Consider the following 26,519-nt stretch of genomic DNA (forward strand, 5'->3'; position numbering starts at 1 on the left):
TACTGTCATGATTCCCTCCCCTCCAGCTGCAAGTTTCCCAGTGTTTTCCCTGTGTCTCCCCCTTCCTTCGGTCTCCTGTGGTTTCTCCCTGTTTTCTCTGTTGGTTTGTCCCATGGGCGTGACCTGGAGCCGGAAGCTGGCGCACCGGCACCTCATCATCCATCTCAGTGTGTGTTACCGAGAATAAACTTTGTTATTCTTTATAAGACTGTCTGGTTCTGTTCTGGGGTCCGATCCCTCGTGGATCCTAACACATACACAATTATCTATATATCACACTAGAGGAAATAGCATCATATGTCTCTTTTAAACACTGGAATCATAGCGCTGCAGTTAAATATTGTTCAGTTTATTGCAGCATTGTTGAATTTGCCATGTCAAAACTAAAAGTGGACAATTTAAGCCAATGCTAGAGCATAAATGAATCATCATCAATGCAGAAACCTTTATCAAAAACACATGTGACAATTAGATTCCCAGTATTGTGGCTTCTGCCTTTATTTTCTTTTAGCCCCTCTCTTTGTTTATATTGTTGTACTTGAGTGTTTTTGAACACTGTTTGCTGGTTGTTCATTTTATACATGGTGATCCACACCAGTAAGTGAGCAGCATCTTGGTTCCAGACCAACAAGATTAACGTTATGGAGTGGCCAGCCCAATCCACGGACCTTAATCCAATAGGAAACTTGTGGGCTGACATAAAAAATGTAGTTTATGAGGCTAAACCAAGAAATGCAGAGGAATTGTGGAATGTAGTCAATCGTCCTGGGCTAGAATACCTGTTCACAGGTGCCAGAAGTTGGTCGACTCCATGCAACACAGTTCTCAGAAACAGTGGTTATACAACTAAATATTAGTTCAATTATTCACAGGAAAGCTAAATCTTCAAGCATTTTTCAGTTTATACAGTAAATGTTTGAGTTTGTAAAGAAAAATACAGACACTGCTATTTTTTTGAACAGCCTAATATTCCTTTTTCTTCAATTTCTGTAAAGTAATAACAAATTTTATACATTTTTCTTCATGTTTTGATTTTGAATAGAATGTGCAGTGTTCCCAATGCATTTGCGTGTATGGAAATATGAGCTATTATAAGGATTTTGAGCTTTACTCACTTTTTTAAACACCCTGCTATTATTTTGAACACAACTGTACATCTTTTTGTTGAATATTCTGTGTTTATCTTTAATTTGCAATAACATGTACCCGGTGTTTTCACCTACCTGTGTATACCCCTTGTGTGTCATTTGTAATAGAGGTCTGTTAATAGAGTTATGTTGAAACTGTAGCTGTCTTATTACTTAGTCAACCTCTTTAAGTTTGAGCCATGATTTTTGTAGTTTTTCAAATTTTTTGTAAATTGTATGGTTCAGTCAGGAACACTATGTCATGATTTACCCATTTGTTGCAAATGGGGATACAGTTATGATTGGCGCTAAAGGCTCCATTCTTTGGATATTCCCTGGATTAGCCGAGCAGCGTGCTAAAATAAAAAAGGGATCATGTGCAGAACCCCCTGTTGGGCGTAGCAGGCAAGGTACATTTGTTTAAGATGAAAATCATTTACCACGACCGTGTTTGGACTCGGTGCTAAAAGGTGGAGGCTGGGGTGGTGGAGGCAAGTTGCCTGCAGCAAAGAATGGGCTTCATTTATTCAATTATTTGTCATTTGAAAAAAGAAAATAATTGTTCCAATTTCTTTAAAAAGAAAAGATTACTTTCTAAACCTTGTACTCCTTCTCCTTTGAGCTTGGTCCCTAACAATCACAATTTCAGGATGAGACTTTTTGATTTAACTATAATCTGGTATTTTTGTATTATTGTGCTATGCTATTGTTCAAACACCACTGTCCTTATTCTTATTCACATGACCAACTAACAACTAGTACTATATAACAATAAATACATATTGATATATTGTAGTTTTGTAGTACAATTGTTAAACAAAATTCAGTAATATAATATACTAGTAATAATATATTATATATTGTATACTGTACTGTTACAGTATGCCAAACCTTTTGGATGCAGTTGCAGCAGTCTACTTTGCCCACCCAATTGATCAATGGTATTCTGTACCCTTTGAATCTGTCAATCACATTATTTAATTTGCCCCGTCAAATTTCCTGCTTTCTGAATTGCTGGTTGGACACATAGGGCTGCATTTCCAAAAACTACTCTGTGATCTTCATTTGAATGATCCGATACTGATTCATTAAAAGGACGGTTAGATCACACTCAGGTCCCCGGGGGGAAAATTAATTTAATTTTTGGTGCTACCTCCAGATGCTGAAAAAAAAAATAAAAAAAACACTACACCGAGCCAAAGTCTCCAGGTGTTCACAGTTTGTTCATTTACTTAAGCAAACAGGGCTGTTGAACTTGTGTCTTAACATATTTTAAATTAATGACACCTGTATCATATCGTCCATTCACTGCTCCCTTACTGGAACTCATCACATGCATGCGTGCTTCCAGAGAGGCGGTTTGCTGGTGCTAGTCTGTGCGTGGCAAGTGTAAAAACAAATAATTAAATAATAATAATTATTATACTACTGCTTGGTTGAATTTCCCATTGACGCGTTCTTTACAACTTGGAAAAACTCTCAACACTAAGTGAAAAGATGCCCTGCCCAAATTTCTAATTGCCCCCCACTCCAATTTGAGCAGTCTAGATCTGGGCCTGCTATCACTACCCACCTCAATCATGTACACTGACTGTAGAAGGAGTACAAGTACAGAAAGTTGAATAAGTGTTAATTGGTTACAAAGTCATGTGCATCTTATCAGTACATTTGCTATTGCAAATTAGTTATGTTTCCAGGAACAGGGCTGTTTCATTTAGATATTCATTTTTTTTGTTATTCAGTAGTTACACAATTGCAACGATGTGTTGATTTAGCCTTAATTGATTCAAAGCAACACTTGTATCCATGAGTATCAATCAGTTACACAAACAAGAAGTGTTGTGTTTTCTGAAATCTTGCAGTGTTTTACCCTCAAGGCAACCACCACTTGGTCAACATGGGAAAAAAATAAACCGGTTGGAGAGGTCTCTCAGAAAGTCCCTCTCTTTGATGCCCATCAGGGGGGTCATTTATAATCCTTTATTATGCACAAAACTGAGCCTGAAAGATGATGCCACTTCTAAAGCAAAAGTTGGAATCCATACACACAAACGTAAAGGTACAGTGTGTAGAATTTTGTGATGTCTAGTGTTGAAATTGCATGTCGCAGCTGAACACCCCTCACCTCACCCTCTCCTTCCAAAAGTGAAAAAGAACCTGTGGTAGCCTTTAGTTGTCATAAAAACTTAAAAAGTGTTTAGTTTGTCCGGTCTAGACTAATGTTAAAACATGGCGGCCTCCATAGAGAGGGTCCCCTCCATGTAAATATAAAGTATTTAAATATAAAGGACCTTTTCTGGGGTAAAGAAAACTACAATTCATACAATTTAGATGAAACAAACTAGTGAAAACATCATGAGGATTATTAGACATGAAATATCTGTCAATAATTCCCTTTCACCTAAATCTTACACACTGGACCTTTAAAAGGAAGTATGTGGGCACTGACTCAGGCCTATGGAAATGTTTTCATATATTGTAGTTTAGATAGTAAAACAGTATATATATATATATATATACTGTATATAGTTGCTCATGAACCAAATTGTTGGACAACATGAAGTATTGACTTGATGTTAATGTTAGTCAGAGGATTAACAAAGTTATTTCAATTCAGCCTGAGGGGGAAAATGAATGTTACAAAATTCTGTGTCAACTAATAGAGTAGAACATTCACTGGACATGTGTAAATCTTGACTATGAGTGCAAGCTGAAAGGTCAATAATCATTATCCATACTATAGTTTTTTAGATCTGTACTCAAGCAGGCAAATAAGAGTATTAAAATAATCACATTCATACAAACATTAAAAAAATTAATGTGCCTTTTTCAGCAAGTACAAATTCTGTAACAAATATTTGCTGTACTTATAATTTTCCATCTAGGCTTGAGGCTTGTATTAAAATGAGTCGCAACTGAGCCCTTAACTTGCCAACAAATTAGATTAGTAACTTTACTTTCACCACTGATCCCAATTATTGATGTACCTTATACATTGAATTTAAACAGAACAAAGTTGAGGTTTCTTAAACTTTTGTAAACCAAATTAAAATGCTGACTTTAAACATTCCAATGTAGGTCATCACAAGCAACTATTGTGTGAATTGTACACATTATGATCATGTTCATCCTGCAACAATTAGATTTGTTTCACTCAAGGTCTCAAACTGTTTTTTAGACAATGACTCAGAAAATACTGAGGAATGTTTGGTATTTATTTACAGTCCCTTTTATTTTTATTTTGGCCATTTTTTTCCTTGACTTTTCTCCCTCTTGCTTTATTGTACATAATATAGATATACCTGTAATGAGCTTTTTAGTGATCGTGAACAGTACAAGAACATTAATTACATTACACTGATTTGTGTCCTCCAGCTTACCTCCTCCATTCTTATAGCACAGGTATGGGAATCTCCACACGTTGCCCAGGCCCACCACATTCCCTGCAACTGCCAGAATGTATTCCCTTTTCTTCCTCCACTGTTCCCTCTCTTCCACTTTGGTCTCCATGTCTGTCTTCTCTCCTCAGTCCTCTGAACAGTACTATCACTGCTCACCTCAAGTCATCTGTAGACACCACACTGACTGTAGAGGGCGATACAGCAAGTACAGCAGGTCTAACAAGTGTTTATTAGTTACAATGTCATGAAAATCTTATTGGTACATCTTTTATTGCAAATTAGTTGTGATGTTTCCAGGAACAGGGCTGTGTCATTTTCATATGCCATTTACACAGTTGCAACAATGTGTTGATTTTGCTTTTACTGATTCAAAGCAACAGTAACTTTTACAGAGCAACAGTGCCCTCAACAGTCAAACGTGCCATGGTGATGAATAATTAATGTTGGATTCTGTGTGAGTAATCACTTTCATGTGGAGAAAAAAACAAAGCCTATCGATCTGATGAGTGGAGCTCTGACTGTGTAGTCTCAATCACCAAACTGAAACACACCTGAAAAGTGGATACTGCTCATGATGTCATGTTTATTGTATTTTTTGTCCTCTTTTATAAAGAGAGTTTTCAGTTCAAGTTTAAACTGTGTTTTTGTTACATTTTGAATTCATGTTTCAAGTTTGCTCTGTGTCCCTCGCTTGTGTCCCACTCTGTGTCTCACTCTCTGCATCCCTCTGTGTCCCTCGCTTGTGTCCCACTCTGTCTCACTCTCTGCATCCCTCTGTGTCCCTCGCTTGTGTCCCACTCTGTGTCTCACTCTCTGCATCCCTCTGTGTCCCTCGCTTGTGTCCTACTCTGCTCCTTTCTGTGTTCCTCTGTGTTCCTCTGTGTTCCTCCTGTGTGCTTCACCCCATGTTCATCTCAGTGTTCCTCTCTTTCCTGTTTTAATTTGTAGTCCCTGCTCCTGGTGTGTTTTCCCCCGAGTCTTCCTGCCCTCGTCAGGCTCACCTGTTTGTCCTGTGCCACCTGTCTTGAGTTACTCATCAGTTCAGTGTGTATTTAAGTCTTTGTGCTCCCCCATGTATTTGTCGATTAATTGTTCTTGGATGCCCATGTGTTGTGTCACCTCTCGCCACGTTCCCCTTAAGTTGTCAGTGTTTCATGTCTTTCCCTGTGCTGTTTTACTTTATTTCATCTTCAAAACACTGGTCTGCTTATTTTCAATATGAATAATAGAACAATATGATTTTAATTAAATCCTGAAAGCAACAGTATAACAGTTTTAATCATAAATACTCTTTAAGCAGCATAATTTAACATATGGCACCAAGAAAAGTGGACAAAAAAGAGTCGCAATCTGATGGCTCTCAGTAAATTACAACTATACGCAGATGACCCCACATGGCAGCTAAGAATTCTACCACTGAACCACCAATCGGACAGACCCTGTACAAAAGTAAAGAGTTTATTGCTCAACAAAAGCAACGAAGATCAGGCACTGGAGGCAGGGACAGGCTGCCTGGTAGAAATCCCAGGCAAGGCATGAGTGCTAAACGCATGGAGGAAAAACTCTGCACTCAAGACACAATGTAGGCAATCAGCCAGGCACACAGGATAACCTGAGCAGACGGAGAAAAAAACATGAGTAAGGTACTTAAAAAACAAGAACATGAAGATTCACAATGAACAAACCCACAGAGCAACTTCCTAACAGGACAGAATTATCTGCAGAGAGCAGCAGAGTGAAGACCAGGCCTTTAGGGGCAGGTTGATGAGGTGAGTGGAAGCAGGTGTTCCTTTGCTGCAGAAGAAGCCAGCCATGCCCCCTGCCACACACATGCCCTGCAGGAGAAAGAACAGAAAAGGGAGGGGGGATTGAGAAAATGTGTAACCGGCTGGTAATAAGGAAATGCACTTTTTCATTTTTGTGTGCTTCAGGTAAAAAAATTATTCAATCACCGTTGTGTCCGCATTTGGTGTTAAATAGATTGAAGTAGCCCCCCGTTTTCCACTGCTGTTTCCGGTTAAGGTATGTGGCGTGCTCTGCAACATATTGTGTTGAATGTTGCAGGCTGATTAAATAACACTGTATTTCAGGCCCATGTTAGAATTCTGGCCGGTCCAGGGATTGTGCACCAGTGGTGCGAGGCACCGGGCTCAGAGAGCGCAGAGCTAGGCAATGCTACTTAAGGGGTCGTGGGAATTTACGGACAGCTCAGTTAACCCCTTTATGTTGGTTTATTAAATTGCCTGATATCATGCCCAAGTTAATGAGTGTATTAACCCCATGTATTCTTTCTGTTGTAGATGAAATGCTACCACTCTTGTCTTGCCTTATAGTTGGTTATTAGTTTACTTTTTGTCTGCCATAAGTTGCAGATTTCCTATATTGTTTAGCATTTAGTTGCATTAAATTAAGGTTTGTTTTGCCTTTGTGTGGGTTTTTTGTTCAAAATACAGTAAGTTGTGCTGCTCTGCTCAGTAAACTCTGGGGATTATTAGTGTGCATTTTAAGGTGTAAAGTTGTTATTTATGTGAACAGATGGATTAAGAGCACAGAGTTGTTGAGTGGTGGTAATGATGGTGGCATAGGATATTCTTTGGGGGAAAGTCTCATGGTGGTGGTGTTGGTTAACAATCAGTTAGGTAAGATCTCTTTCTAAGACATCCAATTCGGTACATACAATAACCAACAAGAACAAAAACACAGAATATTCACAGAGAGGTTCCTGAACATTCCTGAAATGTTCTACAGATACTGACACCTGCTTCTTGACCTGAGTGGCCAACTGTGCCCGGTGAGAAAGGAGCAAGGTTTGTATTTCTCTTTCAAGCCTGATGTAGCTATGTCTATTACTTTTAATGTGAACAATCAACTGCAAGACAATAAAGAGAAGGTCTGAGCCCATGCAACTCTATCCATAAACACTTTTTGTATGTGATGTGGTTGACCAACACAATGAGCAGACAAGTTCTGATCAAGCAACATCTGATCCTAAAGCGAGATTCATACTTATGCTTCAATCTTTAATCTGCTTCAATCCCCTTCTAAAATGAGATACAATACCTGTTTTTATGCCATGGAGCTATAAGATTCAGAGAAATTGTGCTCCATCCCTCCAAGGTGGAAGCACATTTCTCCTGACAGCACATGTTGGCCTATCACCTTACTTTGACACTCACTAAATGCTATTTTTTCTCCACTAACTTGTTTCATGTCTGTCATTTCAAGGAGGTAAGACATTCAGAAGAGGTAACTATGTTGAGGGTCCTGGTTAATAGTTTTCTCACTACACGAAACAGCAATACTGCATTTGAGATAATGATCATAATATTCAGTTATTTAGAGTTGACTATGAAGAGGAAGGGATTCGAACCCACGCGTGCAGAGCACAATAGATTAGCAGTCCATCGCCTTGACCACTCAGCCACCTCGTCCTATTCCGAGCAAATTTATGTCCTGAAAGTCAAACTCTTCCTGTTTTTAAGAGAGTTGTTACAATGGTGACATGTGGCTGTGAACCCAAGTAAAAGAAAAAAAACTATTGCTGAAAAAACATGATTCTAGCCCACGCGTGCAGAGCACAATGGATTAGCAGTTCATTCTTGGGGTACAATTTTGGGATTACAGGACTCTAGCTAATGTTTTCTGGTATTGTACATGTGTACATAGGCCACTGCACTTGCTTGTGTTTCTTGAAGATGTTTCACTTGTCATCCAAGAGGCTTCTTTAGTTCTAACAGACTTGTGGGAGGTTTTGGCTATTTTATCACTCTAGGATCTTCACCTATCCTCAGACTTGTTGTGTTAAACATGCAGGTTGTTTAACCTCACACCAACCAATGGGGTGTTGGAGCTCCTTGAGTACAGGTGTGAATAGCTGATGATACCTGTAAGCCTTTGACCCACCCTGCTATGGTGTGACGCATTAGGGTCACAAGCAATCTCAGGATAGGCAAAGGGCCACAGAGGTGAAATAGCTGAATTCTCCCACTACTATGTTAGAACCTAAAGGAGGATCTAGAAAGAGAAGTGACCTGTTTTCAAGAAACCAAAGCAAGCCTATGCACACTTGTGTGCAGGGGTTTGATACTGACATGTTTTACATTGAGGTACAAGACAGTGGATGTCACCCACAAAGAGGAACTAACAGTTCAATAGTGGAGAATGTGGGCATCGATCCCACTACCTCTCACATGCAAAGCGAGCGCTCTACCATTTGAGCTAATTCCCCATGGCAAACAGGTCTTCTGTGGCACATCATTAACATCAAATTCCAACCTGTTCAGCATGTATGTGTTCTGTCCTAACATTGATCACATTCCCGAGAATAATGAATGAAGACGCTCATCACAGGACCTCAGAGGAGACTGGGCGACTAAGTGTTGTGCAGACATCTCTCCAGATGGGGAATTAGCTCAAATGGTAGAGCGCTCGCTGCGCAAAGGAAGGGGTCTGATCTTCTCGCTCTCGCGCACACGCGGAAAACATGGGGAAATATAGATTAAAGAAGAAACAGTGACATTTTTCACTCCAACTATATTCAGGCGACAATCCTGGGCTTTGTGGAAGATTTTGAGTTGTATGTTAATCGAGTCACCCGCCGTGAGCTGGAGTCGAACATCGGACCTGCCGGACGGACCTGAAGGAAGTTACAGAGTGCAGTTTCTGACTAGTGACTAGTAATGTTTATCTCTATGGTTATAAATGTCATAATAATAAAGTGTGCCCTCAAATACTGATGCCTTTGCAAAGTTTGTTTGTTTGTTTCAGTTAATATAATGATAATAACAATAAAATGTGCCTTCAAAGACTATGGGACAATATGGACCTTTTTTGATGATGCACACACTGAGTGAGAATGTTGGTACAATCAGATTTAATGTACCTGAACACAAGATGTAAAATAAACAAGTACTGAAATGAACACACGCGCGCACACACACACACACACACTCACTCACTCACCAGGAAAACACAGGATGTAAAATAAACAAGTATTGAACATGCAGGCACATACACACGCGCACACTTCAGAAAAACTATATACATAAGCACACAAAATAAAATATACACAATATATACAATCTACAATATATACAATCTATACAAGCAAAACATAGCTAGCCACTTATTTTGCTGCTCTCTGTTCTGCCAACCACTCTTCCAGAGATTTGCCCGGTGAGGCACGTGCACAGTATGTGGCACTGCCATGGCGACTATGCCCAAATTCTTGTGTCTTTGGTTGCCCACACTGGCTACAGGTGTTGTAGGTGACTTTTCTGGTGTATTTCCGCTTGTGGACTCCACTCTCCTCCTCAAGAGCCCGCCGGGTCCGGTTCCTCTTTGTGTACCGGGACACAGGAGCAGCAGGAGCAGGAGCAGGAACAAGCGAAGCTGGGCCTGCACTGGAGGTTGAGGGACCAGGAGCTGCCAGTACCATTGACACAGTCTTGTCTGGGTTCAGGGTGGAAGTCCCTAACTGATCTGACATGGGCTGTGCAGTGGCTGGTGCTGTGGGGGCAGGTGTGACGGGGTGCTCCCTGGTGGCAGAAGCAGCAGCGGGTCGTCGGCCTGGCCGCAGAACAGGAGCCTGTCCTGCCAGATTCGGCAGGAGGACAAATTTGTGTTGTGGGCCAGATGTGGGAGGAAGGAGCTCCAGTTTCTCCTTAGGTGGTGGAAGCTGGGTAGGCGCGACAGGAATCTGGTTGATTGGAGCCACTCCCTGAGAAAGGACACTCATTTCTTGTTCTTTCTGCCGCCGTTGAAACCTGAGAGAAGATCATTTGTGTTAGATCATTAGTATTAGTCAGAGAATTATTCAGTCAATTTGAGGTAAATAATGTGCCTGACCTACCACTGAATGAGTGTCCTCTGATTTATCTCAAAGAGCTGGATCATTGTCTCTGCCATAACCCTTGGACTGTTGAGCACCAAGTCCCGGATGTGGTGGTAATGGCAGAGAATTTTTGTCCATCTGGGGGTGGAAACTCCAGCCTTTCTGGTGGTTGTTTTGTGTAAAGTGCACAGCCTCAACCAAGCGGCTGGTGCTGGGCCACTGAGCGGGTCCCCCAGGATGTCCAATCAGGCAGCGCTTGACACTCTCCACGCCCGGCGTGACTCCAGACCGCTTAGGAGCCTTAAAGCGGCCACTTGTCAAGCGCGGCTGATGACGAGGCTGGTAGTCGACCCGCTCCTTGTCGCCATCAGGGAGAGCTGTCCACAGCTGGATGATCTGGGTCACCTGCAGCTCAGTGAGGTAAGAAGCCTCACGGAGACCCACCAGGTAACCAGCGAGATCCTGGACTTTGTCCCACCCAGCGATCCCGTCCGGTCCAATGACTTCTCCCTAATAAATACATTGATTAATAGCAATATATGTTAAATTAAATGTCATTGAGATTGGATTGAAATAGCCATTAAAGTGTCTTACCTGAGCCTCGTCGGACATATTGGTGTCAACAGGTGATGCAGGGGCCTGAGGTTGAGAGGCCTGAGTACTCGTCTCCAGACCACGGCAGGGGTCATCCTCATACAGCACAGGAACTGTGATGTCCTCCATGGCCTGTTCTTCAAACCCCTCATCATGTGCATCCTCATCATTGACTTCCTCCACCAGCCTGTCTTCCTCCTCTGAGTTCTGGAGCACTGGAGTCAGTGTTTTGCCGGTCTGGCTGTACAAGTACTCCATTCCCAGCAATTCACCTAAAAACCAAAACAGGAAAAAAAAGTATTCTTAATATACTATAATAATATATATAATATAATAATATAATATAATAATCATAATAATTTAATACATTAAAGGTTCAATTGATTAATAAATAGTTGTATTAAAGAACAAATTAATTAAGGTGTTCTTTTTCATGTTGAATGGGGGATAATTTCTTGCCTGTGTATGCTCCAGGGGTGCGATAGTGCTCATCCCAGCCTCTTCCCAGCAACTTTTGGCTGAGCTGGTCCACTGCCTCACTCAGAGCACTGCCATAACAGCGTATGGAAGGTGCTCCTTTTAAGGCATTCTCCATCCGGTCATCGTTCCAGCGCATCAGCCCTTCAACAAGATACGCCTGGAAATGCGCGTCACTGGCACTGGTTCCTGAAGGTTAAATAAACAAAGAAGCGTTTGTCACACAAGATATTCACTACATATGTGATGCTATGAAGTATCTGTAACATGTAATAGAATTATGCTTAAAAATAGCTGTCACTACAACCAGATATTGATAGAAAATAGGTATTATACTAGTATCCCATATGCAATACCTGGAATAAATCTGTTCAGGTGGAGGTGAAAGGACTCCAGGGAGGTAGAGCCACGGGCACACCTGTAACAAGGCAGCTCCACACCGCCTTTCTTCAGGGTGCCTGTCTTGGTGTACAGTGGGAAGTCCTCGGGGTCCTGGATACAGCCCACGTGTTTCTGCTGCTCCTGCCATATCTGCTGGATCCGTTCGTGGTCCAGCAGAGGAACGCCCAGAGTGTCCTTCCCACTTGCACTGTCAACCAGACTGATCAATGACCCGATCAGTCTGGTGGTCTCCTCCACCCCTCTGGTCCTCCTCCTGCAGTGCAGCGCCAACTCCCTCCGGGTAATGCGAGTGGCCAGTGCCTCCTCCGAGATGTGGCCAATCCTCTTTGCTGCCAGCTCGCCCTCCTTGGCACGGCGCAGAGCAGCCACATCCTCCGGATCCCACCCGAAAATGCACGTGGACAGACGTGCCATAAAAATGCCATACAGGGGATGAGCCTCTGTTGTGACACCTGCAGCAAACCGGCGCATGAAATGCCAGATGTCAAGGCGCACCTGAAGCTCGTCCCACTCTGCAAACATGGCCTTCACCCGACAAGGGCCATGCTGGCTGCAACAGTCTCTGTCCACATACATGATTTTTGGTGGCGCCTCTCCTGCCTCCCTGTACCACCTCACTAGGCCAGCTGCCATAGGGTCCAGTGCTTGTCCCTCGCCGGCTGTCAGGACCGAGACAAGAACCTGACCGTACTCATTCCCCACATTGGTGCACCAGGCAGCTGTACCTGCAGCCGCACCGGCAAGTTTCTTTGTCACCTATATAGAAAAGATAAGAGTTTAAAAACTGTGTTCATCATGTATGCACTCAAAATGCTGGCATACTTACCAGAAAGGAAAAGCTGCCGTTGAGCCACGTGTTTGGTCAGGGGTTTTGAATGTGCAGGTAAGGTGCACCGTGGTGCTGGAGCTGGAAAAAAGTGGACAAGTCTGTGTAGTTAGGTAAAATGGTAAAGCTATGTATGTAGAACTGCTGTAGGGGAAATTCAAAAGTCACACTCCTACTCACAAGGTTTAACTGGTGGCATAAGCTTTTTCACCAGCTGTGCGGGAGACAGATGTTTGCCACGTGCCAGCAGCGCTTTCACAGGGGAGGGCTTCCATGCGCCAGCAGGTCGGGCTGCAGATGGAGCTGCAGAGGTGCTGGAGGCTGCAGATGGAGCTGCAGAGGTGCTGGAGGCTGCAGATGGAGCTGCAGAGGCGCTGGAGGCTGCAGATGTTTGTCTCTTCAAGACATATGCCTTGAAAAGGGCCATGTTGGTGTTGGGCCGGGCATTTGCTGTGACCATGTACCTGATGAGGGCCTGGGCCTCCTTGCTCTGGTCTTCGTAAACCTCCTTCATGGAGCGGCCCTGAAATTGTCCAAACTCCACCATCAAACAGCCCTGGTCTCCAGTTTCCCGAGCCTTAGCCTGCATTTCCTGCTTCTTCCCAAATTTCTCCAGTTCCTGGGTGAACTCTCTGATGCCAGACGTGTATTGCAGGAGCAGCTGTTTGTTCTCAGAGAGGGGGTTTGAATGCTCTTTGTCCCTTGAAATGCTCTGCACTAAATATAGTGCATAGCCAAGGCTGTTCTCAAGGAGCCATCTAAATCTCCTACCCTGGTATTTGCCAAACTGAAGTTTGCAGTGAGCCAGTATTAAAAACATGTCAGTTGGGTCTCCACCATGACCCCTGACAAAAGAACTGGCCTCTGCCAGCACCTCCTCTCTGGGTTTGGCCCTCCCAGACTCAACACCTTCACAGTTCTTCGCCTCCTCCGACGGCGCCATGACCAGTCTGGTTGACCTGGCTGAGTCACGGTGAAAAACTGGATAGGCGTACATTTTTTCTGAATGAAAATAAGAAAAAGACAGTCAATACTTATACGTCTTTCCTGGCACTGCTCCAGCTATAGTACAACAGCGCTTCGCTCACAATTCACACGTAATTATCGCGTATCAGGCGATATTTGTAACTTTTTATATTTTACAGATCTTACTGTTTACTTCCAATAACAGAGTAAAACACGACTCACCTTAGCGGGCGCGGATGAATGGAATACAGCGGGAGCTCAGGACGCAAAACACAATTTTTCTGAATGAAAATGAGAAAAAGACAGTCAATACTTATACGTCTTTCCTGGCACTGCTCCAGCTGTAGTACAACAGCGCTTCGCTCATAATTCATACGTAATTATCGCGTAACAAAGTAAAACACGACTCACCTTGAACACGGCGGAAATCGATAGCAGCGGGGGAACAGGCGCCGAAAAGTAAGATACAGCGGTAGCACAGGATGCAAAACACTATCTTTCTGAATGAAAATGAGAAAAAGACAGTCAATACTTATACGTCTTTCCTGGCACTACTCCGGCTTTAGTACAACAGCGTAACAGCGTAACAAAGTAAAACACGACTTACCTTCAACACGGCGGAAATCGAAGGGAGCGGGAGAACAGGCACCGATAACTATGACCCACAGAGGGAGGAACGTGATTGGTCAAAAGTAAGCCCACAGAGGGAGGAGCGTGATTGGTCAAAAAGTAAGCCCAAAGTAAACCCTCACTGGGCTTACTTTGGCGGAATAGACGGGATACACCAGGCGCAAGCGAGAGGTAGTGGGATCGATGCCCACATTCTCCAGAGAAGGTTCAATATCTTAATTTTACTCTGGTAGAGCAAGTTTGGAAATTCTGTTTGACAAGGTCTTCTTCTAAAATGAGATACAATACCTGTTTTTACGCCATGGAGTGATATGATTCAGAGAAATGGTGTACCATCCCTCCAGTGAGGCTCAGACAATTGCAGTGTCACCACCAAGGGGGACGGACATTTCTCCTGACAGCACATGTTGGCCTATCACCTTACTTTGACACTCAGTAAACGCAAATTTTTCTTCACTAACTTGTTTCCGATCTGTCATTTCAAGGAGGTAAGACATTCAGAAGAGGTAACTATGTTGAGGGTCCTGGTTAATAGTTTTCTCACTACACGAAACAGCAATACTGCATTTGAGATAATGATCATAATATTCAGTTATTTAGAGTTGACTACGACGAGGATGGGATTCGAACCCACGCGTGCAGAGCACAATGGATTAGCAGTCCATCGCCTTGACCACTCGGCCACCTCGTCCTATTCAGAGCAAATTTATGTCCTGAAAGTCAAACTCTTCCTGTTTTTAAGAGAGTTGTTACAATGGTGACATGTGGCTGTGAACCCAAGTAAAAGAAAAAAAACTATTGCTGAAAAAACATGATTCTAGCCCACGCGTGCAGAGCACAATGGATTAGCAGTTCATTCTTGGGGTACAATTTTGGGATTACAGGACTCTAGCTAATGTTTTCTGGTATTGTACATGTGTACATAGGCCACTGCACTTGCTTGTGTTTCTTGAAGATGTTTCACTTGTCATCCAAGAGGCTTCTTTAGTTCTAACAGACTTGTGGGAGGTTTTGGCTATTTTATCACTCTAGGATCTTCACCTATCCTCAGACTTGTTGTGTTAAACATGCAGGTTGTTTAACCTCACACCAACCAATGGGGTGTTGGAGCTCCTTGAGTACAGGTGTGAATAGCTGATGATACCTGTAAGCCTTTGACCCACCCTGCTATGGTGTGACGCATTAGGGTCACAAGCAATCTCAGGATAGGCAAAGGGCCACAGAGGTGAAATAGCTGAATTCTCCCACTACTATGTTAGAACCTAAAGGAGGATCTAGAAAGAGAAGTGACCTGTTTTCAAGAAACCAAAGCAAGCCTATGCACACTTGTGTGCAGGGGTTTGATACTGACATGTTTTACGTTGAGGTACAAGACAGTGGATGTCACCCACAAAGAGGAACTAACAGTTCAATAGTGGAGAATGTGGGCATCGATCCCACTACCTCTCACATGCAAAGCGAGCGCTCTACCATTTGAGCTAATTCCCCATGGCAAACAGGTCTTCTGTGGCACATCATTAACATCAAATTCCAACCTGTTCAGCATGTATGTGTTCTGTCCTAACATTGATCACATTCCCGAGAATAATGAATGAAGACGCTCATCACAGGACCTCAGAGGAGACTGGGCGACTAAGTGTTGTGCAGACATCTCTCCAGATGGGGAATTAGCTCAAATGGTAGAGCGCTCGCTTAGCATGTGAGAGGTAGTGGGATCGATGCCCACATTCTCCAGAGAGGGTTCAATATCTTAATTTTACTCTGGTAGAGCAAGTTTGGAAATTCTGTTTGACAAGGTCTTCTTCTAAAATGAGATACAATACCTGTTTTTACGCCATGGAGTGATATGATTCAGAGAAATGGTGTACCATCCCTCCAGTGAGGCTCAGACAATTGCAGTGTCACCACCAAGGGGGACGGACATTTCTCCTGACAGCACATGTTGGCCTATCACCTTACTTTGACACTCAGTAAACGCAAATTTTTCTTCACTAACTTGTTTCCGATCTGTCATTTCAAGGAGGTAAGACATTCAGAAGAGGTAACTATGTTGAGGGTCCTGGTTAATAGTTTTCTCACTACACGAAACAGCAATACTGCATTTGAGATAATGATCATAATATTCAGTTATTTAGAGTTGACTACGACGAGGATGGGATTCGAACCCACGCGTGCAGAGCACAATGGATTAGCAGTCCATCGCCTTGACCACTCGGCCACCTCGTCCTATTCAGAGCAAATTTATGTCCTGAAAGTCAAACTCTTCCTGTTTTTAAGAGAGTTGTTACAATGGTGACATGTGGCTGTGAACCCAAGTAAAAGAAAAAAAACTATTGCTGAAAAAACATGATTCTAGCCCACGCGTGCAGAGCACAATGGATTAGCAGTTCATTCTTGGGGTACAATTTTGGGATTACAGGACTCTAGCTAATGTTTTCTGGTATTGTACATGTGTACATAGGCCACTGCACTTGCTTGTGTTTCTTAAAGATGTTTCACTTGTCATCCAAGAGGCTTCTTTAGTTCTAACAGACTTGTGGGAGGTTTTGGCTATTTTATCACTCTAGGATCTTCACCTATCCTCAGACTTGTTGTGTTAAACATGCAGGTTGTTTAACCTCACACCAACCAATGGGGTGTTGGAGCTCCTTGAGTACAGGTGTGAATAGCTGATGATACCTGTAAGCCTTTGACCCACCCTGCTATGGTGTGACGCATTAGGGTCACAAGCAATCTCAGGATAGGCAAAGGGCCACAGAGGTGAAATAGCTGAATTCTCCCACTACTATGTTAGAACCTAAAGGAGGATCTAGAAAGAGAAGTGACCTGTTTTCAAGAAACCAAAGCAAGCCTATGCACACTTGTGTGCAGGGGTTTGATACTGACATGTTTTACGTTGAGGTACAAGACAGTGGATGTCACCCACAAAGAGGAACTAACAGTTCAATAGTGGAGAATGTGGGCATCGATCCCACTACCTCTCACATGCAAAGCGAGCGCTCTACCATTTGAGCTAATTCCCCATGGCAAACAGGTCTTCTGTGGCACATCATTAACATCAAATTCCAACCTGTTCAGCATGTATGTGTTCTGTCCTAACATTGATCACATTCCCGAGAATAATGAATGAAGACGCTCATCACAGGACCTCAGAGGAGACTGGGCGACTAAGTGTTGTGCAGACAGCTCTCCAGATGGGGAATTAGCTCAAATGGTAGAGCGCTCGCTTAGCATGCGAGAGGTAGTGGGATCGATGCCCACATTCTCCAGAGAGGGTTCAATATCTTAATTTTACTCTGGTAGAGCAAGTTTGGAAATTCCGTTTGACAAGGTCTTCTTCTAAAATGAGATACAATACCTGTTTTTGCACCATGGAGTGATATGATTCAGAGAAATGGTGTACCATCCCTCCAGTGAGGCTCAGACAATTGCAGTGTCACCACCAAGGGGGACGGACATTTCTCCTGACAGCACATGTTGGCCTATCACCTTACTTTGACACTCAGTAAACGCTAATTTTTCTTCACTAACTTGTTTCCGATCTGTCATTTCAAGGAGGTAAGACATTCAGAAGAGGTAACTATGTTGAGGGTCCTGGTTAATAGTTTTCTCACTACACGAAACAGCAATACTGCATTTGAGATAATGATCATAATATTCAGTTATTTAGAGTTGACTACGACGAGGATGGGATTCGAACCCACGCGTGCAGAGCACAATGGATTAGCAGTCCATCGCCTTGACCACTCGGCCACCTCGTCCTATTCAGAGCAAATTTATGTCCTGAAAGTCAAACTCTTCCTGTTTTTAAGAGAGTTGTTACAATGGTGACATGTGGCTGTGAACCCAAGTAAAAGAAAAAAAACTATTGCTGAAAAAACATGATTCTAGCCCACGCGTGCAGAGCACAATGGATTAGCAGTTCATTCTTGGGGTACAATTTTGGGATTACAGGACTCTAGCTAATGTTTTCTGGTATTGTACATGTGTACATAGGCCACTGCACTTGCTTGTGTTTCTTGAAGATGTTTCACTTGTCATCCAAGAGGCTTCTTTAGTTCTAACAGACTTGTGGGAGGTTTTGGCTATTTTATCACTCTAGGATCTTCACCTATCCTCAGACTTGTTGTGTTAAACATGCAGGTTGTTTAACCTCACACCAACCAATGGGGTGTTGGAGCTCCTTGAGTACAGGTGTGAATAGCTGATGATACCTGTAAGCCTTTGACCCACCCTGCTATGGTGTGACGCATTAGGGTCACAAGCAATCTCAGGATAGGCAAAGGGCCACAGAGGTGAAATAGCTGAATTCTCCCACTACTATGTTAGAACCTAAAGGAGGATCTAGAAAGAGAAGTGACCTGTTTTCAAGAAACCAAAGCAAGCCTATGCACACTTGTGTGCAGGGGTTTGATACTGACATGTTTTACGTTGAGGTACAAGACAGTGGATGTCACCCACAAAGAGGAACTAACAGTTCAATAGTGGAGAATGTGGGCATCGATCCCACTACCTCTCACATGCAAAGCGAGCGCTCTACCATTTGAGCTAATTCCCCATGGCAAACAGGTCTTCTGTGGCACATCATTAACATCAAATTCCAACCTGTTCAGCATGTATGTGTTCTGTCCTAACATTGATCACATTCCCGAGAATAATGAATGAAGACGCTCATCACAGGACCTCAGAGGAGACTGGGCGACTAAGTGTTGTGCAGACATCTCTCCAGATGGGGAATTAGCTCAAATGGTAGAGCGCTCGCTTAGCATGCGAGAGGTAGTGGGATCGATGCCCACATTCTCCAGAGAGGGCTCAATATCTTAATTTTACTCTGGTAGAGCAAGTTTGGAAATTCTGTTTGACAAGGTCTTCTTCTAAAATGAGATACAATACCTGTTTTTGCACCATGGAGTGATATGATTCAGAGAAATGGTGTACCATCCCTCCAGTGAGGCTCAGACAATTGCAGTGTCACCACCAAGGGGGACGGACATTTCTCCTGACAGCACATGTTGGCCTATCACCTTACTTTGACACTCAGTAAACGCTAATTTTTCTTCACTAACTTGTTTCCGATCTGTCATTTCAAGGAGGTAAGACATTCAGAAGAGGTAACTATGTTGAGGGTCCTGGTTAATAGTTTTCTCACTACACGAAACAGCAATACTGCATTTGAGATAATGATCATAATATTCAGTTATTTAGAGTTGACTACGACGAGGATGGGATTCGAACCCACGCGTGCAGAGCACAATGGATTAGCAGTCCATCGCCTTGACCACTCGGCCACCTCGTCCTATTCAGAGCAAATTTATGTCCTGAAAGTCAAACTCTTCCTGTTTTTAAGAGAGTTGTTACAATGGTGACATGTGGCTGTGAACCCAAGTAAAAGAAAAAAAACTATTGCTGAAAAAACATGATTCTAGCCCACGCGTGCAGAGCACAATGGATTAGCAGTTCATTCTTGGGGTACAATTTTGGGATTACAGGACTCTAGCTAATGTTTTCTGGTATTGTACATGTGTACATAGGCCACTGCACTTGCTTGTGTTTCTTGAAGATGTTTCACTTGTCATCCAAGAGGCTTCTTTAGTTCTAACAGACTTGTGGGAGGTTTTGGCTATTTTATCACTCTAGGATCTTCACCTATCCTCAGACTTGTTGTGTTAAACATGCAGGTTGTTTAACCTCACACCAACCAATGGGGTGTTGGAGCTCCTTGAGTACAGGTGTGAATAGCTGATGATACCTGTAAGCCTTTGACCCACCCTGCTATGGTGTGACGCATTAGGGTCACAAGCATTCTCAGGATAGGCAAAGGGCCACAGAGGTGAAATAGCTGAATTCTCCCACTACTATGTTAGAACCTAAAGGAGGATCTAGAAAGAGAAGTGACCTGTTTTCAAGAAACCAAAGCAAGCCTATGCACACTTGTGTGCAGGGGTTTGATACTGACATGTTTTACGTTGAGGTACAAGACAGTGGATGTCACCCACAAAGAGGAACTAACAGTTCAATAGTGGAGAATGTGGGCATCGATCCCACTACCTCTCACATGCGAAGCGAGCACTCTACCATTTGAGCTAATTCCCCTTGGCAAACAGGTCTTCTGTGGCACATCATCAACATCAAATTCCAACCTGTTCAGCATGTATGTGTTCTGTCCTAACATTGATCACATTCCCGAGAATAATGAATGAAGACGCTCATCACAGGACCTCAGAGGAGACTGGGCGACTAAGTGTTGTGCAGACATCTCTCCAGATGGGGAATTAGCTCAAATGGTAGAGCGCTCGCTTAGCATGCGAGAGGTAGTGGGATCGATGCCCACATTCTCCAGAGAAGGTTCAATATCTTAATATTACTCTGGTAGAGCAAGTTTGGAAATTCTGTTTGACAAGGTCTTCTTCTAAAATGAGATACAATACCTGTTTTTACGCCATGGAGTGATATGATTCAGAGAAATGGTGTACCATCCCTCCAGTGAGGCTCAGACAATTGCAGTGTCACCACCAAGGGGGACGGACATTTCTCCTGACAGCACATGTTGGCCTATCACCTTACTTTGACACTCAGTAAACGCAAATTTTTCTTCACTAACTTGTTTCCGGTCTGTCATTTCAAGGAGGTAAGACATTCAGAAGAGGTAACTATGTTGAGGGTCCTGGTTAATAGTTTTCTCACTACACGAAACAGCAATACTGCATTTGAGATAATGATCATAATATTCAGTTATTTAGAGTTGACTACGACGAGGATGGGATTCGAACCCACGCGTGCAGAGCACAATGGATTAGCAGTCCATCGCCTTGACCACTCGGCCACCTCGTCCTATTCAGAGCAAATTTATGTCCTGAAAGTCAAACTCTTCCTGTTTTTAAGAGAGTTGTTACAATGGTGACATGTGGCTGTGAACCCAAGTAAAAGAAAAAAAACTATTGCTGAAAAAACATGATTCTAGCCCACGCGTGCAGAGCACAATGGATTAGCAGTTCATTCTTGGGGTACAATTTTGGGATTACAGGACTCTAGCTAATGTTTTCTGGTATTGTACATGTGTACATAGGCCACTGCACTTGCTTGTGTTTCTTGAAGATGTTTCACTTGTCATCCAAGAGGCTTCTTTAGTTCTAACAGACTTGTGGGAGGTTTTGGCTATTTTATCACTCTAGGATCTTCACCTATCCTCAGACTTGTTGTGTTAAACATGCAGGTTGTTTAACCTCACACCAACCAATGGGGTGTTGGAGCTCCTTGAGTACAGGTGTGAATAGCTGATGATACCTGTAAGCCTTTGACCCACCCTGCTATGGTGTGACGCATTAGGGTCACAAGCATTCTCAGGATAGGCAAAGGGCCACAGAGGTGAAATAGCTGAATTCTCCCACTACTATGTTAGAACCTAAAGGAGGATCTAGAAAGAGAAGTGACCTGTTTTCAAGAAACCAAAGCAAGCCTATGCACACTTGTGTGCAGGGGTTTGATACTGACATGTTTTACGTTGAGGTACAAGACAGTGGATGTCACCCACAAAGAGGAACTAACAGTTCAATAGTGGAGAATGTGGGCATCGATCCCACTACCTCTCACATGCGAAGCGAGCACTCTACCATTTGAGCTAATTCCCCTTGGCAAACAGGTCTTCTGTGGCACATCATCAACATCAAATTCCAACCTGTTCAGCATGTATGTGTTCTGTCCTAACATTGATCACATTCCCGAGAATAATGAATGAAGACGCTCATCACAGGACCTCAGAGGAGACTGGGCGACTAAGTGTTGTGCAGACATCTCTCCAGATGGGGAATTAGCTCAAATGGTAGAGCGCTCGCTTAGCATGCGAGAGGTAGTGGGATCGATGCCCACATTCTCCAGAGAAGGTTCAATATCTTAATATTACTCTGGTAGAGCAAGTTTGGAAATTCTGTTTGACAAGGTCTTCTTCTAAAATGAGATACAATACCTGTTTTTACGCCATGGAGTGATATGATTCAGAGAAATGGTGTACCATCCCTCCAGTGAGGCTCAGACAATTGCAGTGTCACCACCAAGGGGGACGGACATTTCTCCTGACAGCACATGTTGGCCTATCACCTTACTTTGACACTCAGTAAACGCAAATTTTTCTTCACTAACTTGTTTCCGGTCTGTCATTTCAAGGAGGTAAGACATTCAGAAGAGGTAACTATGTTGAGGGTCCTGGTTAATAGTTTTCTCACTACACGAAACAGCAATACTGCATTTGAGATAATGATCATAATATTCAGTTATTTAGAGTTGACTACGACGAGGATGGGATTCGAACCCACGCGTGCAGAGCACAATGGATTAGCAGTCCATCGCCTTGACCACTCGGCCACCTCGTCCTATTCAGAGCAAATTTATGTCCTGAAAGTCAAACTCTTCCTGTTTTTAAGAGAGTTGTTACAATGGTGACATGTGGCTGTGAACCCAAGTAAAAGAAAAAAAACTATTGCTGAAAAAACATGATTCTAGCCCACGCGTGCAGAGCACAATGGATTAGCAGTTCATTCTTGGGGTACAATTTTGGGATTACAGGACTCTAGCTAATGTTTTCTGGTATTGTACATGTGTACATAGGCCACTGCACTTGCTTGTGTTTCTTGAAGATGTTTCACTTGTCATCCAAGAGGCTTCTTTAGTTCTAACAGACTTGTGGGAGGTTTTGGCTATTTTATCACTCTAGGATCTTCACCTATCCTCAGACTTGTTGTGTTAAACATGCAGGTTGTTTAACCTCACACCAACCAATGGGGTGTTGGAGCTCCTTGAGTACAGGTGTGAATAGCTGATGATACCTGTAAGCCTTTGACCCACCCTGCTATGGTGTGACGCATTAGGGTCACAAGCAATCTCAGGATAGGCAAAGGGCCACAGAGGTGAAATAGCTGAATTCTCCCACTACTATGTTAGAACCTAAAGGAGGATCTAGAAAGATATTGAGTGTGACCTGTTTTCAAGAAACCAAAGCAAGCCTATGCACACTTGTGTGCAGGGGTTTGATACTGACATGTTTTACGTTGAGGTACAAGACAGTGGATGTCACCCACAAAGAGGAACTAACAGTTCAATAGTGGAGAATGTGGGCATCGATCCCACTACCTCTCACATGCAAAGCGAGCACTCTACCATTTGAGCTAATTCCCCATGGCAAACAGGTCTTCTGTGGCACATCATTAACATCAAATTCCAACCTGTTCAGCATGTATGTGTTCTGTCCTAACATTGATCACATTCCCGAGAATAATGAATGAAGACGCTCATCACAGGACCTCAGAGGAGACTGGGCGACTAAGTGTTGTGCAGACATCTCTCCAGATGGGGAATTAGCTCAAATGGTAGAGCGCTCGCTTAGCATGCGAGAGGTAGTGGGATCGATGCCCACATTCTCCAGAGAGGGTTCAATATCTTAATTTTACTCTGGTAGAGCAAGTTTGGAAATTCTGTTTGACAAGGTCTTCTTCTAAAATGAGATACAGTACCTGTTTTTGCGCCATGTTTTTGCGTCAGAGAAATGGTGTACCATCCCTCCAGTGAGGCTCAGACAATTGCAGTGTCACCACCAAGGGGGACGGACATTTCTCCTGACAGCACATGTTGGCCTATCACCTTACTTTGACACTCAGTAAACGCTAATTTTTCTTCACTAACTTGTTTCCGATCTGTCATTTCAAGGAGGTAAGACATTCAGAAGAGGTAACTATGTTGAGGGTCCTGGTTAATAGTTTTCTCACTACACGAAACAGCAATACTGCATTTGAGATAATGATCATAATATTCAGTTATTTAGAGTTGACTACGACGAGATTCGAACCCACACGTGCAGAGCACAATGGATTAGCAGTCCATCGCCTTGACCACTCGGCCACCTCGTCCTATTCAGAGCAAATTTATGTCCTGAAAGTCAAACTCTTCCTGTTTTTAAGAGAGTTGTTACAATGGTGACATGTGGCTGTGAACCCAAGTAAAAGAAAAAAAAACTGTTGCTGAAAAAACATGATTCTAGCCCACGCGTGCAGAGCACAATGGATTAGCAGTTCATTCTTGGGGTACAATTTTGGGATTACAGGACTCTAGCTAATGTTTTCTGGTATTGTACATGTGTACATAGGCCACTGCACTTGCTTGTGTTTCTTGGAGATGTTTCACTTGTCATCCAAGAGGCTTCTTTAGTTCTAACAGACTTGTGGGAGGTTTTGGCTATTTTATCACTCTAGGATCTTCACCTATCCTCAGACTTGTTGTGTTAAACATGCAGGTTGTTTAACCTCACACCAACCAATGGGGTGTTGGAGCTCCTTGAGTACAGGTGTGAATAGCTGATGATACCTGTAAGCCTTTGACCCACCCTGCTATGGTGTGACGCATTAGGGTCACAAGCAATCTCAGGATAGGCAAAGGGCCACAGAGGTGAAATAGCTGAATTCTCCCACTACTATGTTAGAACCTAAAGGAGGATCTAGAAAGAGAAGTGACCTGTTTTCAAGAAACCAAAGCAAGCCTATGCACACTTGTGTGCAGGGGTTTGATACTGACATGTTTTACGTTGAGGTACAAGACAGTGGATGTCACCCACAAAGAGGAACTAACAGTTCAATAGTGGAGAACGTGGGCATCGATCCCACTACCTCTCACATGCAAAGCGAGCGCTCTACCATTTGAGCTAATTCCCCATGGCAAACAGGTCTTCTGTGGCACATCATTAACATCAAATTCCAACCTGTTCAGCATGTATGTGTTCTGTCCTAACATTGATCACATTCCCGAGAATAATGAATGAAGACGCTCATCACAGGACCTCAGAGGAGACTGTGCGACTAAGTGTTGTGCAGACATCTTTCCAGATGGGGAATTAGCTCAAATGGTAGAGCGCTCGCTTAGCATGCGAGAGGTAGTGGGATCGATGCCCACATTCTCCAGAGAGGGTTCAATATCTTAATTTTACTCTGGTAGAGCAAGTTTGGAAATTCCGTTTGACAAGGTCTTCTTCTAAAATGAGATACAATACCTGTTTTTGCGCCATGGAGTGATATGATTCAGAGAAATGGTGTACCATCCCTCCAGTGAGGCTCAGACAATTGCAGTGTCACCACCAAGGGGGACGGACATTTCTCCTGACAGCACATGTTGGCCTATCACCTTACTTTGACACTCAGTAAACGCAAATTTTTCTTCACTAACTTGTTTCCGGTCTGTCATTTCAAGGAGGTAAGACATTCAGAAGAGGTAACTATGTTGAGGGTCCTGGTTAATAGTTTTCTCACTACACGAAACAGCAATACTGCATTTGAGATAATGATCATAATATTCAGTTATTTAGAGTTGACTACGACGAGATTCGAACCCACACGTGCAGAGCACAATGGATTAGCAGTCCATCGCCTTGACCACTCGGCCACCTCGTCCTATTCAGAGCAAATTTATGTCCTGAAAGTCAAACTCTTCCTGTTTTTAAGAGAGTTGTTACAATGGTGACATGTGGCTGTGAACCCAAGTAAAAGAAAAAAAACTATTGCTGAAAAAACATGATTCTAGCCCACGCGTGCAGAGCACAATGGATTAGCAGTTCATTCTTGGGGTACAATTTTGGGATTACAGGACTCTAGCTAATGTTTTCTGGTATTGTACATGTGTACATAGGCCACTGCACTTGCTTGTGTTTCTTGAAGATGTTTCACTTGTCATCCAAGAGGCTTCTTTAGTTCTAACAGACTTGTGGGAGGTTTTGGCTATTTTATCACTCTAGGATCTTCACCTATCCTCAGACTTGTTGTGTTAAACATGCAGGTTGTTTAACCTCACACCAACCAATGGGGTGTTGGAGCTCCTTGAGTACAGGTGTGAATAGCTGATGATACCTGTAAGCCTTTGACCCACCCTGCTATGGTGTGACGCATTAGGGTCACAAGCAATCTCAGGATAGGCAAAGGGCCACAGAGGTGAAATAGCTGAATTCTCCCACTACTATGTTAGAACCTAAAGGAGGATCTAGAAAGATATTGAGTGTGACCTGTTTTCAAGAAACCAAAGCAAGCCTATGCACACTTGTGTGCAGGGGTTTGATACTGACATGTTTTACGTTGAGGTACAAGACAGTGGATGTCACCCACAAAGAGGAACTAACAGGTCAATAGTGGAGAATGTGGGCATCGATCCCACTACCTCTCACATGCAAAGCGAGCACTCTACCATTTGAGCTAATTCCCCATGGCAAACAGGTCTTCTGTGGCACATCATCAACA

General features: G+C 43.2%; 3 protein-coding genes and 15 non-coding genes across 18 annotated transcripts in view; 7 read left to right on the top strand and 11 right to left on the bottom strand.

Moving 5' to 3' along the window:
• LOC109642463 (sodium- and chloride-dependent betaine transporter-like) overlaps positions 1-4,724 on the bottom strand; it is a 31,192-nt gene extending 26,468 nt beyond the window's left edge. The window contains exon 1 of the mRNA XM_069524565.1: positions 4,508-4,724. Within this exon, the coding sequence (XP_069380666.1) occupies positions 4,508-4,637 (130 nt within the window). The 5' untranslated portion in view covers positions 4,638-4,724. The remainder of the gene's footprint in view (positions 1-4,507) is intronic.
• LOC109642464 (G2/M phase-specific E3 ubiquitin-protein ligase) overlaps positions 1-26,519 on the top strand; it is a 333,983-nt gene that overhangs the window by 138,795 nt on the left and 168,669 nt on the right. The window lies entirely within an intron of this gene.
• Positions 7,878-7,959, bottom strand: trnas-gcu (transfer RNA serine (anticodon GCU)). Its single transcript has one exon. It is a non-coding gene; the product is annotated as a tRNA-Ser (tRNA).
• On the bottom strand, positions 9,654-10,826 carry LOC138407683 (uncharacterized). The gene is made up of 2 exons (XM_069524706.1): positions 10,380-10,826; positions 9,654-10,293 (listed from the first exon to the last, which is right to left on the bottom strand). The coding sequence occupies exons 1-2, from the start codon at positions 10,433-10,435 to the stop codon at positions 9,654-9,656; spliced, it is 696 nt and encodes a 231-aa protein (XP_069380807.1). The 5' UTR covers positions 10,436-10,826.
• trnas-gcu (transfer RNA serine (anticodon GCU)) lies at positions 14,866-14,947 on the bottom strand. Its single transcript has one exon. It is a non-coding gene; the product is annotated as a tRNA-Ser (tRNA).
• trnas-gcu (transfer RNA serine (anticodon GCU)) lies at positions 16,401-16,482 on the bottom strand. The gene has a single exon. It is a non-coding gene; the product is annotated as a tRNA-Ser (tRNA).
• trnaa-agc (transfer RNA alanine (anticodon AGC)) lies at positions 17,453-17,525 on the top strand. The gene has a single exon. It is a non-coding gene; the product is annotated as a tRNA-Ala (tRNA).
• trnas-gcu (transfer RNA serine (anticodon GCU)) lies at positions 17,936-18,017 on the bottom strand. The gene has a single exon. It is a non-coding gene; the product is annotated as a tRNA-Ser (tRNA).
• Positions 18,988-19,060, top strand: trnaa-agc (transfer RNA alanine (anticodon AGC)). The gene has a single exon. It is a non-coding gene; the product is annotated as a tRNA-Ala (tRNA).
• Positions 19,471-19,552, bottom strand: trnas-gcu (transfer RNA serine (anticodon GCU)). Its single transcript has one exon. It is a non-coding gene; the product is annotated as a tRNA-Ser (tRNA).
• On the top strand, positions 20,523-20,595 carry trnaa-agc (transfer RNA alanine (anticodon AGC)). Its single transcript has one exon. It is a non-coding gene; the product is annotated as a tRNA-Ala (tRNA).
• trnas-gcu (transfer RNA serine (anticodon GCU)) lies at positions 21,006-21,087 on the bottom strand. Its single transcript has one exon. It is a non-coding gene; the product is annotated as a tRNA-Ser (tRNA).
• trnaa-agc (transfer RNA alanine (anticodon AGC)) lies at positions 22,058-22,130 on the top strand. The gene has a single exon. It is a non-coding gene; the product is annotated as a tRNA-Ala (tRNA).
• On the bottom strand, positions 22,541-22,622 carry trnas-gcu (transfer RNA serine (anticodon GCU)). Its single transcript has one exon. It is a non-coding gene; the product is annotated as a tRNA-Ser (tRNA).
• On the top strand, positions 23,598-23,670 carry trnaa-agc (transfer RNA alanine (anticodon AGC)). The gene has a single exon. It is a non-coding gene; the product is annotated as a tRNA-Ala (tRNA).
• trnas-gcu (transfer RNA serine (anticodon GCU)) lies at positions 24,071-24,152 on the bottom strand. Its single transcript has one exon. It is a non-coding gene; the product is annotated as a tRNA-Ser (tRNA).
• trnaa-agc (transfer RNA alanine (anticodon AGC)) lies at positions 25,124-25,196 on the top strand. The gene has a single exon. It is a non-coding gene; the product is annotated as a tRNA-Ala (tRNA).
• trnas-gcu (transfer RNA serine (anticodon GCU)) lies at positions 25,601-25,682 on the bottom strand. Its single transcript has one exon. It is a non-coding gene; the product is annotated as a tRNA-Ser (tRNA).

This window comes from Paralichthys olivaceus, chromosome 5, assembly GCF_024713975.1.
Source record: "Paralichthys olivaceus isolate ysfri-2021 chromosome 5, ASM2471397v2, whole genome shotgun sequence".
In the NCBI taxonomy this organism is placed as follows: Eukaryota; Metazoa; Chordata; class Actinopteri; order Pleuronectiformes; family Paralichthyidae; genus Paralichthys; species Paralichthys olivaceus.

What these genes read in the sequence shown, in the direction of transcription:
- LOC138407683 (XM_069524706.1), bottom strand. Translation starts at nt 10,435, where the DNA reads ATGGCAGAGACAATGATCCAGCTCTTTGAGATAAATCAGAGGACACTC. An exon ending in CAGAGGACACTCATTCAGTG is followed by an intron (nt 10,294 to 10,379) that starts GTAGGTCAGGCA and finishes ATCTTCTCTCAG; the next exon opens with GTTTCAACGGCGGCAGAAAG.